The 13,254-nt window shown below is 30.1% G+C and overlaps 1 protein-coding gene across 1 annotated transcript; it reads left to right on the plus strand.

Annotated features, from left to right (window-relative positions):
* The first annotated feature begins 2,910 nt into the window (after positions 1 to 2,910).
* LOC131841913 (transcription factor AP-4) lies at positions 2,911 to 12,242 on the plus strand. Its single transcript, XM_059190290.1, has 3 exons — positions 2,911 to 3,293; positions 6,756 to 6,921; positions 7,006 to 12,242. Exons 1-3 carry the CDS (start codon positions 3,205 to 3,207, stop codon positions 7,738 to 7,740), a joined length of 990 nt encoding a protein of 329 aa, XP_059046273.1. The 5' UTR covers positions 2,911 to 3,204; the 3' UTR covers positions 7,741 to 12,242.
* Positions 12,243 to 13,254: the final 1,012 nt, after the last annotated feature.

Below are 13,254 nucleotides of genomic sequence, written 5' to 3' on the forward strand. Positions count from 1 at the left end.
GAAATAAGAAAAAATAATTGCCTTTGATATAACACTTCCGTTTAGTCTATGGTATAGTCTACGGAAATACATGATACTGTTTTACAAATATATTAAAATAAAATAGCAAGACTATTATCCCCAAATGGAATAGCAAGACACATTGTCAACTATCGATCTCATGGTGACCTTAACTTAAATATAGTTTCTAAAAATCTACTAATCTTTATCACATATCATAAATTCATAAACCATACTACATAAATCAATATGGAAAATAATTGTAATAATATGGTATATAATTTATCGCGATAGAGGGCGCTAATGTAATATAGTGGTATTCCGTAAAACAGGTGAAAAGAGAATGAAATATAGACATAGTAATTATATTAAACTATTGTTATTGTTGTGCAATTTTGAAATAAAATTAATTGATTCATTAATAAACTAGGTCTTGTATATTCATTGTCGTCCCTTACAATCCTAACGATTTCTAAAATAGATTGTAAACAAAATTACATCGTTTTAAAAATTCGAGATATAAAATGTAAACCAGTACTATACCAAAGTAAAAAAATATTATATAATGTAAAATACTAAAAGTGTGCATAACTTTTTCACATATACTAAACGTATTAAACAATATTTCAAAAATATTCTATTATGATAAAAGTCCGTAAATAAAATGTAATAAAAAAGTATTCTTAATTTTTGTGGCTACTCTACAGCAGATAATGAAAAAATGGAAAGGACCTGTTTTGTGCAGATTTTTATTCTCTACAACTTTTATTTAAAACATTTTTTCATATTTCTTACGTTATGTTATCAAGTTATTTTGAAAAAAAAGTGTTTTTCTAACCCTTTTTAATTTTTCTATCCCTTTCCCGTCAACTAAAATAAAATTTATTTTTTAATATTATTATTCATGTATTTGTGGACTTATTTTTATATGTTACGCCAAAACTGGTCACATCATGTTAAATTAAAAATTTTACTGGATTCAAATAACTGTTTTTAGTCATCATCATCATCAGCCCACTGCAGTCCACTGCTGGACATAGGCCTCTCCCAAGGCACGCCACTGGGCACGATCTTCAGCCCTTCTCTTCCATTTTTTACCCGCAACCCTACGTATGTCGTCGCTCCACCTAGCTGCGGGGCGTCCTACACTACGTTTGCCAATTCGCGGTCTCCACTCTAGAACACGCCTACTCCAGCGAGCATCGGTTCTACGACATATATAACCAGCCCACTGCCACTTCAACTTGCAAATACGAAGAGCTATGTCGGTGACCCTAGTTCTCTGGCGAATTACTTCGTTACGGATTTGATCCCTCAGAGAAACTCCAAGCATTGCCCTTTCCATAGCTCGTTGAGCGACTTTGAGTTGGTGGACCAGTCGTATCGTCAGTGTCCACGTTTCGGCACCGTATGTCATAACGGGTAGGACGCACTGGTTATAAAACTTGGTCTTAAGGCTTTGTGGTAACGACGACGAGAAGACTTGACGAAGTTTCCCAAAAGCCGCCCAGCCTAGCTGTATTCGCCTCTTGGCCTCCCTCTCAAAGTTGTTTTTACCTAGTTGGAGCGTTTGCCCTAGATAAATATATGTACTCCTGAACAACTTCGAGAGGAACTCCATTAATGGCAACCGATTCCGGACGAATGCGATCATTGAACATGATCTTGGTTTTGTTTGATGAACTGTTTTTAGTAAATAAGACAAAAAGTACTAATTATATCAGTTTAATGATTAGATTTCTTTGTGTCTAATATTGAGCGATCATAATCTTACTAATATTATAAATGTGATAATTTGTAATAATAATTAGATGTTTCACTATTTAATCAGGCGTAGTTCATACCGTAATTTGTAGGTATTTAAGAGCGTTGTCCAATTGTAAATGCAAATTAAATCAAAACCAATTCATTATTGAAAGACATAAATCAATAAAATATTTACTTAGGTACTACAAACGTTTCAGATTGCATCAATTAGATCAACTTTACATGACACGATAAAAAATAAATAACATATTTAGATTTATTTATATATTACAGTAAATTAAAGTATATAAAAAGTCATAGAACGGATATGCAGTGTTGGGCATTTTCATAGTTTTTTTTATACCGTGACAATAATACAACTGTCTTGATAAACATGAGATGTCATTTTGACAACGACTTTTCTTTGTTTATATTTTACGTACTCTTCATTTCATTTCCAACTAGGTACATATAATAAAATTGAACGCTTTGGGTCACAAACTATTTTATGCAGGATACTCTAGCTCTAGTAGTTTAGACACTACTACTTTGTTACTATAGTCCTCGTTGCTTAATTTTATAAAACAAAAATTACATGAGCCTATAATATATATTAGTTGCAACATCTTTTATTCATAGTTGCAATTTTTTATTCATTGTTTGTTGTAATGTTTCAATGAAACGGTTTAAAAAGGTATGCTCGATGTTAGTGTTTACAAAATGCAGATGGTCTTTTAGATATAAATTATTTTACACAATTTTTTAATAAGAATCCAGATTCTTCCTCGCTTAAATTGAAATATTATTAGTTTAATGTTAAGATTGTCATTTTTTAATTTTTATACTTTAACTGAGAGTCGCTTAATTATATTTTGGTATATAAAGCAAGAGTTGTGGTATTTCTTTTACTGGTTGATATGTTTATCTAACACAGAAACACCACTGTTTTAAAATACATTCATAACATACATAGGAATACCCAGATCACTAAAAACCGACGTACTCATTAATACAAAATTATGAAATAAGTAGAAAGAAGTTTTAAACCACTAAACCGCACAGGTTGTTTCATATCTAGGTTATGTTGGCAACATTATATCCTCCACAGGCTCGTCATCTCTAATGTATACTAAAAAAAATTAGATTAGTCTATGGTACATCTGTGCATCAATTTTACGTTGCCCTTGACTCCCTCCAATTTAATTGGTGTTTTTCAAAAGTTCTGTGCTTTTAATCAGTGGAAATATTTTTTTCAAGATTTTTTATATTTATAACGATGTTATAGACAGTGATTTACTATTTGCATCACAGTGTTTTATAAATTTGTTTGGCGTCACCTGACTGAACTCATTGTCATTTCCCGCCATTGTGGCTCCAGTGAAAAACTACTTTTCTTTAGGATTTTGGTGTTGTTTACATGAAGAACTCATAAAAAGTGATATTTAGTGCACCCAAGTTATGTCATTACACGGTAATGACGTTTGTTTGCTAGAAGTAGAAGATTATAACTTGTACGAAGAAGAGGCATCAGATCACGCTTTTTCTAGGTAAGATCGGCCGGCGTGGTTGGCGATTTTGAGCACGTACTTCAGTGTATTGTTATTTTTACGTCACAAACAGACTCAAATTATTAACTTTAGACCAAAACATCTTAAATTTTTATCTCATTAAACCATATTGGCCTGCTAGGTGATGACGCTCGCATTCCGTGCCGGTCTGTAGTCAGCTGTTGTGCCGCCATGTTTGGTCAAATCAAATAGGCGTAGTAGGCGCCCCTACCTATCTGTCGCGATAATAACGTACTATCAAACACATGTATGATTTAGCGTAAATATCTATGACCATTCATGTTTAATTTGTGTAAAATGCAAAACAATAAAATATAATTTGGCATAATTAATCTCGTAATACTTTTGGTAGTAGTATTACTACAGAATAATGCGATACTTAGTACTTTTATGTTACACTAATTAAAACATATTTTATCTTGTATTGTTGTAAATTTTACTATAAACATTTACTTAATTGAATATTTACACCCATGACATTTTTTTCTTGTACAATGTTTATCAACAAGTTTCAGTTTGTTTGTATTTAGGGTATAGATAGGTATAATCTATAGTTCACAATCACATAACTGATATTTTTTTACCTAATATATTATTTATGTTTCTACCCGTACTCCCCAATTAATAATATGTATTCATTAATGGAATAATGAATGGAAATGTAAATATAAGGAAGAACAAAGCATTGTTCTAAATAATGTTCTTTGTGAGAGATATGAAGTGGTCCTGTCGGTAGACCCTACAGGTCACCAGATTCTCACCTAAATTACAAATGATGTCATTATAATTGTCATTCAACCTCTAATGGGTGTGGAAACAAAACTTTAAACTCTCATAATTACAACAACCTAGTATATACTGCTGACTTCACTAGTTTTCATGCATATGGTCTCTGATTGTGGTCATGTACCACTGGCATAGATCAACTACAATACTTTTGATATATGTGTACTCCTTAAAATATATATGTATATATGTACCTGTATAAGCCAACTATCAACAAAGAGATACAGAAAACCTGTGGAAGATATAAACAGATTAAAATAAACATAATAAACCAGTTAGCTTTGAAGCGACTGGATACAAATAACTGTCTATCTAGACTAAAAAGGGCTTGACTAGCCAGCATCTGAAAAAATAAGATGCCACCTTACTAGATGTGCGTTATCTCGTAATACCTATAACACCACAAGATATTATTATTATTTATTATTTATTTATTCATTATAGCTGGTAGGGCTGTTTGTAGATAGAAAGAAAAAAACATGGACAAGCTTTGAATTTGAAAACTTCTACCTATATATGTCAACTGCTGCATGTTTCAATATAATCTAAACAATAACTTTGCACTTAGTTCTACTCTATATATGTTAGTTTTGCATTTTATACAAGAGTAATAATCTGCAAGATAAGGACTAGACTTAGTCTACAGATGCATAGCCTAATTGAATTATTATTATTATAATAATAAATAGAATAAATACAGTTGGGTTTCTTGTCCATTCTTCTTAATTGAAACTGTATACTAAAATTGATGGATGGAATAAAAAATTAATAGAAAAAACATGATGTACATAATTCAGTTCCACTTTTCCATAACATCTCAGAACATAAATAATAATACTTAGTCTAACTGAATTTCATTGGAATGTTGCATCAAGAATCTATTACTATATTAATTAAATACCAGTAATGAAAACTATAACTAGTAGTTTTACTAACATGGTGTATGTCATCTTCTATGCTCTAAATTCTATTTGGCACTAAACTGACACAATTAACTTGTTTTTGTTATATATTATAATTATTATTATAAACACAATAATGTCATACTTATTATGATCATCTCCAATCATATACTAATGTTCATTTTGAATTCCACTGTACAGGCATAGCCTAGTGTGGGTTATAGATAAGGTGTACTTCAGCTAAGTTTCCTGAAAATAAAAGTTATTTTTATTCTCATTGTTGTTAATAATGTAAGCTTTTTTTGAGATAAAGTTGATGTAGGGTCAAGTTCAGTTGAATTTAATTAAAACATTGTCATTATTATAGAAAGATTAATTTTGATACCACGACTCATTCCAACAAAGACCTGGGCCAAGGTTCGAGCACCTAACAGTGCCTTCAAACAAAAGTTATTTCCCTCAGGCAGGAGTTGTCCATAAGTCCTTTTGAAGATTTAAAATGCTTTCTGCACATGCTCTCATATGATTTGGTAAAAGTGTAAAGGTCAGTTGTGGTCAACAACATTAAAAAAATCCATATATTTTTAAGAAATAACATGAAGATGATATAAACAGTTTAAAGAATATTCCCTATATATTAATTTTTAATTTACATTAATTTTTTCACTGAAGGAGACTTGAGTGATGTCAAAACTATTGTTGCGATGAACTTAAACATAGTAAGGTCCCATATAATAAAATTCCTTATATTCTATTCAACTAGGCATTATTTACAGAAAGTCCATTTTGCTACTTAATATTATTTATAAAATATAAAAATATTTAACCATTATAAATTGCTAATTTATCTCAAAATATTATTATATTTTCTAAAGTATTATCCACTAAAATAAAACCTTCCTAAAATAAAACCACTTTGAAAAATTATAAACCAATACAGTATATAGGTATATGAACTGGTAATAAGTCCTTAGTTTAAAACTGAGACATGTATGTTTTAAGTGTTTAAATATGTTTCCTTATATTTTGACATATAGTTATAATATTCATAAAGATTTATTTACTTTATTAAGACATTATGAACTTACATTATTATTTATTGTTTTAATGTATAATTGCTCTTTTTTCAAATCAATTAAAGAGAAATGTGAATATGGATATTATTAAACATTTACTTGTACACCCTTGAGTAATGTCTATCAAAACTTTTGACTTTGATTTGTTTTGACTTGGCAAGTTAGAGTACTCTGTGATTATAATTATTTAGATTTGTTAGTAATCAACAATCAGTTTTGATCTCTAAATTATTTGTTTGTTAACATATAATTTTTATGATTTTGGAAAATCTTACTAATACAAATGCAAAAGCTTATAAGTATGAAGGATGGATGGATGTTTGATTTATTTTGATCAAACTTTATATGCTGTTTACACATAAGGTTAACAAGTATGTTATAATTTAAAAAGATATTATGTAAATTAAGTGAAATATAATATAATAATAAATGTCAAGTATGTGTTATATAGTCAAAGTTACATGGGTCAGCTAGTTTGTGTATTAATATGAATAATAGTTATATTATTAAAATTTTATAAAAATGTTAATATTTTAAATTAAAATTGGCGGTAACACAAAACTTACATGAGGACTACCTCAAAAACTGTTAAACTGAGATTTTTTCACACACTGCAACCGAGTAATCATAATTATTTATGAGCTGCTGGATTAATTCATGTAAATAAAAAATTACAGGAGTGATAAACAACCCACAACTGGAAGTAAGACAATGGAGGCAGAGAAGAGAATTCGACGGGAGATTGCAAATAGCAATGAACGCAGACGTATGCAGAGCATCAATGCTGGCTTTCAAGCTTTACGTACACTGCTACCTCGACATGAAGGAGAAAAACTCAGCAAGGTATGTCTTTTTTTAAATACTAAATTATCAGACATTAAAATTAGTTATAGTTTCTAAATATTTCAATCTAATTCAATTTTACAGGCTGCCATACTACAACAAACAGCAGAATACATTTATTCATTGGAACAAGAAAAAACAAGACTTTTGTCACAAAATTGTCAGCTTAAAAGACTATTGAATCAACATGAAGGAGGTGAAATACCACTAAAAAAGAGAAAAAGTGAAATTATTACACATGTACCCTCCATAATACCAGACTCTACGGATGAAGCAGCTGCAAATTCGCGGTCACCTGAACCGGTTGCTGTTATCACTGTATCAAGTGTAACGCAGAAAAAAGAAGCTGACAGTAGTGAATTACGTGCTCAATTAGATCGCGAGCGACGCCTTCGACGGCTACTCGAAGATAGATTACAGGCGCTTGAAATTCAAATCTATCCAGATGCAGCTAGTCATGATGTCCCACGACCTATAATGCATTATGAACAGACTAATGTCGCTGAGTGCAAAGTGGAGAAAGATGAAGCAGAAACTCCCAATCCCATTGAACAGCCGGCAGCGCCGCTTCTCGAAGCAGCTATTAAAGCTGAACCTCGTGTTGAAGTTGAGGTCTTACCTGAAGCATCACATGATCCACGTCTCTATATCCCAAATACGAGTCGTCAAAATTTAGAAACAATTGTTGAAGCAATTCGTCATTTAGAAGGTGATCATCTATTCCGCGAGGAATCAGGTGATGCACCGCTTGCTTTGACGAAGAAAGTAGAACGAGCGCCGCCCCCACGGCCCGGCGTCATTGTAGTGAAACATTCGTGATTGCGTTAAACGTAATTTAGACTTTAAACTCGTAGATATTTTCTCATACGAGTACTCCTGACCCTCCTCGAATATAGTTTTAAAATTTTAGTTGTTTAGTTGTATTTTCCAAAGTGACGAATCGATAAGTCTGCGTCTTTTTATTTTCTTACGCATTGAAGTCAAATCAGTAATTATAAATTAGCAGATTGTGTTGTCTTATATGACGTTGGGCGCTGTGCTTAGTTTAGTCTCAAATGTAAATTATCAGTTGAATGTTTATTGGTTGTTAGGCCCTTGTGGTGTTGTATGAACGAATGGGGGATTGACTGACTTGAGTAAGATTAGGTGGAGAAAGATGTGGTAATACAAAATGCCGCGTGCCAATATTGTCTCTCGACGTCTATTGAGAAGGTATAGGAGTTAGGTGATCATTATGTTAGAGTGAAAGTTCTTATATAGGAAATTAAGCTTTGTGATATTTTTTCCTACTACATAATAAAATTGGAAAGGGTGTAAAATATGCAAATCAATAAAATAACAACTTTAGAGAAGCAATAAAGGGTATGAGATTGATAGAATGTATTGTTTGTGATGTAAAATTATCTTGCAGCAATACTTGTTCATCTGATGGTTATAAAAAAATTCAAGCATTTATAGAAAAATATCTCTTACGGTAAATTTAATATAAGTAGGTAATTATGTAGGCATGCGGCGAACGTCACTGATATCTAACTCATTTATTATTAATTTTTAATTATTTCATATTAAAGTTTGACATCTAATAAAAAATAAATCAGGAACTGTATAGGAACATTATTATTGTTTAATTTCTTCCTAATCCAGTGTTATTGCTATGTTCATAATGCTACCCAGTGCTTATTTTTATGTAATGGATATAAATTAGTAAATTATTGGCTATAGTGGACTGGTCACTGGTGAACACTGAAATTTTAGAGCATTCCATGGTTTTGGATTTTCTCTTAATGTAAGGAGTTAATATTCATGAGATATAGTTAATTGAAACATAAGCCGATATAATATATTCAATTAACTTCTTAGTGTAATTATGTACTGCTTGTATTGAGCATTCTTTCATTGAAACATCTATTAGATCATCTCTCTGTTAAGTGTCGATAAATAGGAACTTTTCGTAATATAAGTAATTCTGATATACTGTATAACTTATTGAACCTACTCTTATTGAAAGTCCCCAGGCTAGGTAAATGTATAATTAAATCAGGTGATGATTTAATCATCAATCCCTGGAGTCTAAAAAAATTTAAGTGAGCAGTATGTTTCACTTATTTGCTTTTAAGAATTTTAAATGTGCGGATTGAGTGTAAATCCACCATTAGGTATTGTAATTTAATGTGCTGACTTTTTGTTGAAATTTGAACTTGCAGTGCTTTTGTTAACATTGTATGTTTTATAAGTTTTGAGTATACCTTATTTTAAGTTTGACTCAGTAACAGAGTGGATTACTATTATTTACTTACAGGAATAGTACTGACCCTGAGTAGTGAATAAAAAAATTAAGACTGATCATTTATTCATTATTAAGTTATGCTAGGTCGAGCCATTATTTGTAATATAACATGTGAGTGATTGTCTGCATGTTATTTAGTGATCCGACAGTATTGTGGAGGTGTAGATTTATTCAGTAATTTTTATACACTTTGAAACCTATGTGGTAATAAGTTTATAAAACTGTTTCATGAACAAGAGTCTCGAAAATTATATTCTATATTAATTCTACTTTATTACACTTATACTGTTGGATCCAAATTATTATGTTTTAATTTTGAGGTACCCTGTTAATTATGCATTTGTTTAATATTTTCGTAATATAATCCACACAGATCTGAATGGTATTTATTATTGAATCACCAATTAATTGTACAATAGAGTTTAAAGTTATGAATTACTACCTACTTGGCGCACTCCGTACTTTACTGTAAAGTATGTACAGACAAGAAGTTCCCAGTTATTCTGTGGAGTAATAAATATATATTATGATTATTATATGTATATTTCTCATTTTTCAAATAATTATTGCAACATGAAGCATAAATACTAACACTTACAATCTGTTAACTACTCTATAATTAATAGTAAAACAAGACGAAAATACTTATCAAGTATCTAAATTATTATTGCATATATATTGGCAATATATACAGAAAATAAACAGGTTAATTATTTAAAATTTTAGTTATTATAAAATAAAAGAATCTTGAAAGTTTGGGCCATTAAATATATGTATTATTGTACAAGTGTAATTATTTATTAAAAATGTTTATTGTAAACGTGTGATAATTTATTAAAATTGCTTCCAGGAGTGCGCCATCTGTAGTCAGATGATTATGTATTAGGTAGTTATGAGCACGAAATAATGATGTAATAGTTTAATATTATGTTATTAAATCAATTTAGTGTTCATTAATTAGATTTGTGACAGTTTTTGTTACGGGCTTTATGTTCAGTTTGGATTCGGTTTATTTGTATTTATAACTTGGAAATATAGTGACATTGGATATGGTTACTATTTAATATTCGGGTTTCAACCGCTATACAATTCACTGTTATTATCTGCTTTTACACGTACGCTCTTTCACGCGTGAATCAACTTTCACACAGGAAAGAATAAGCATGTATAAAAAGGGAACGAGAAAGACACGCTCATTCCCTCGTCCTACAATCATCCGAGCTTTAGCGCCTTTTCATAATCAATAATTAATATTTGTTCTGTGGAGCAAAAACATAATTATAGTTATTTATAAATGTTAATCGCGTCTTAGGAAAATATGTGAAATAAAGAAATAATTTTATAAGAAAGTGATATGATATGAAAGATACGTGATTATCACGCGCGAAAGAATGAACACAAACAGTAGTAAAATACAATCACTCACGATTGCGTGTGCTAAATTGTACGCGCTCCTGATCGCGCGTTAAAGAACTTGTCGTGTAAAGGCTATTAGTTTTTGAAAAATCCACATTATGTACATTGTTGCGGAATAGTAATACGACGTCTGTTGAGACGCGGTATGTTACAGATGAGAGTAAAATGACAATTGTAAATTAAAATAACGATCTTATATACAAATTAATAATAGTAAAATGTAGGAAGGGATGACACGGTTTGTGCAGTGTTTAATAGACAATATTTAGTTATTAATTCCAAATATTACAATGGAATATCTAGGTAACTGTGTTTCAAATACATCAATTTTGCCAGCACCAATAAAACATTAAGTTGCTGTATCCAAAAAACTGTAACAATTAAATAAAACTTGTAATAGCTATATAATAAATAATATATGAAATGTCAGTAGACCTACTACATTTTAACCCACCATTAAACATTGGAATGTGCAGAAAATGATTGGAATGGAAGTTAATGTATGTAAAGTTTCCATAAGCCTTGTTTTCTCTACAATCCAAAATACAACTACATACGATACAAATAAATTATATTTGCTCTTTTAACTAGATATATTATGTATTTCATCTACGTCATATGACTGTTAATTCGCCACTGAATCGGGAATATTTGTGATTTCAATAGAAATTAAAAATATCACAATTATCCACATAGGCAACTAAAAAATTATTTTTTAATGTTTCTCGCGTACGAACATGATGAGCCTGGTCATTAATATAGGTTCACTTAGTTATCTATTATTAGTTATATTATCCTGTCAAATGAATTTGAATGTTTAATTGTTATCAGATTTCGCAATAAAATCTTCGAAATATGGTCACGATATGACATTAGATTTCTCTTGATTAATTTATACACTCTGTTCCTGAGTCCATAGTCGTAAGGAGTTGTCTGCCTACCGCCTTTACATTATGTCAGTATAGGATAGTTTAAAATGTAACATAATGGACTTGGTTAAACTATTAGTGTAGTCAAATAGTAATAAGAGATTTTAAGTCAAACAAAGCGAGTTAAATTGTTTAAAATGTGTTATTATTTATGTCTTAAAGTATTAAAATGGTTATTTCTTATTAATTAATTGTAAATGATAATCATCTGTAAGCTTAGCGAACTATTTATAGTTCCTTGCAGAGCTAAAACCAATAAAACATTGAAATCTGTTTATTTCTAGTTAATCCTTACATAAATGCAGCTTACTATTATTATATTTCGCTTCATGTTCTTGCAATATTATTCTGTTTCTATTTTGGATGACATTCTTAACAATTGTATATATTTTTCTAATCTAGATAAATTTTGTAGATCGACTTGATTATAAATTAGCTTTGCTTATTTCAAATATATTAATTTGACCAATTTTTTCAATATGTAATTTAATCAAAACACCTAATGTAAAAGCAAAAAATAAATTGTAATAATTGCGTTCTAATCCATTATTTTTAAAACTATAAAATCTGTTATAAATATGTCGTTCTGGAAAAAAATAAACAAAGTAAAAATTATATTGGACAAAGTTGTTTTGTTAAAATATTGATATGTCTATGAAAATAAAGGCGTAACTTCAGTGTAGGCGTAGTTCAAGTTCAGGAATGTACATTGAAATAATATATATAAACGTTTATTCGACTACTATTATAGAAAAGATTATTATTGTATTTGAACGGTAATACTTTTGTCCACTTCATTGACTCTTCAATATAAATATTACCCCGCGCACATTACATAGTCTGGTGACAACTAGCAAAAAAATATATGTAATATTTTATTTCCAGTGATTGCACTTGTATGTATATATTAATAACTTGTACCATGTTTTATTGGTTTTAAGCATTATTTAATGTGAATATTTCTATTTTCTACACTCTATCGTATATTTGTAATGTCATTGTCCTATATATTAATCTGGTGTATAAAAAGAGCTATCTGTAATGTCTAGATAAAAATTCAATCTTTATAATTCATTTTTATTGCATTTACCTAAGTATATAGATAGTTTTGGTTAAATGTTATTATTTTGCTGGGCTTTAGTATTCCAATGGCGAATCTAGTGTAATGATTCGTGATAGGGTGAATATGTATTAAAATCGCATTTTTAGTATGGGACCGCAGTTGACCGTATTGTGTCCACATTGTATGACAATAAGTGGGACCCTAATTGTAACAATTAGGGTCCCACTTATAGCTTCTGTTTAATGTACTGTGTCCATTTTTTATATGCAAATTATCAGGATTTAATATTAGCTAAGCCTTGTGATTTCAAAATATGTATCCAGTATCCACCATGTTCACTCTATCCTTAATAAGCTCATGTTCCTAATTGTACGTATATAGTTATGGTATAACATTTTTTGCAGTCAATAGTTAAGATAAAGTGTAGAAAATATCCATGGATGTTTCCTTTTGATATGAAATTAATAAATATTTCCTCGGATTTTAATTGTACCACATTTGACCTATATTTACGAATATTTATAAAAGATTCATATTTTGGTGTTTTATTTTCTTCCTACGTTTTTATGATTATATTATATGTATTAATAATCAGGTGGCAGCATGTTTGCCATTTCAATTACCTGCATAAAAAATAA

Source organism: Achroia grisella, unplaced genomic scaffold (genome assembly GCF_030625045.1).
Source record: "Achroia grisella isolate CSIRO2021 unplaced genomic scaffold, CSIRO_AGI_Agris_v1 utg204, whole genome shotgun sequence".
NCBI classification, from domain to species: domain Eukaryota; kingdom Metazoa; phylum Arthropoda; class Insecta; order Lepidoptera; family Pyralidae; genus Achroia; species Achroia grisella.

Coding starts and splice junctions, on each gene's coding strand:
- LOC131841913 (XM_059190290.1), top strand. CDS start 3,205: ATGTCATTACACGGTAATGACGTTTGTTTGCTAGAAGTAGAAGATTAT. Junction 3,294..6,755: donor TCAGATCACGCTTTTTCTAG/GTAAGATCGGCC, acceptor AAAAAATTACAG/GAGTGATAAACAACCCACAA. Junction 6,922..7,005: donor AAGGAGAAAAACTCAGCAAG/GTATGTCTTTTT, acceptor TCAATTTTACAG/GCTGCCATACTACAACAAAC.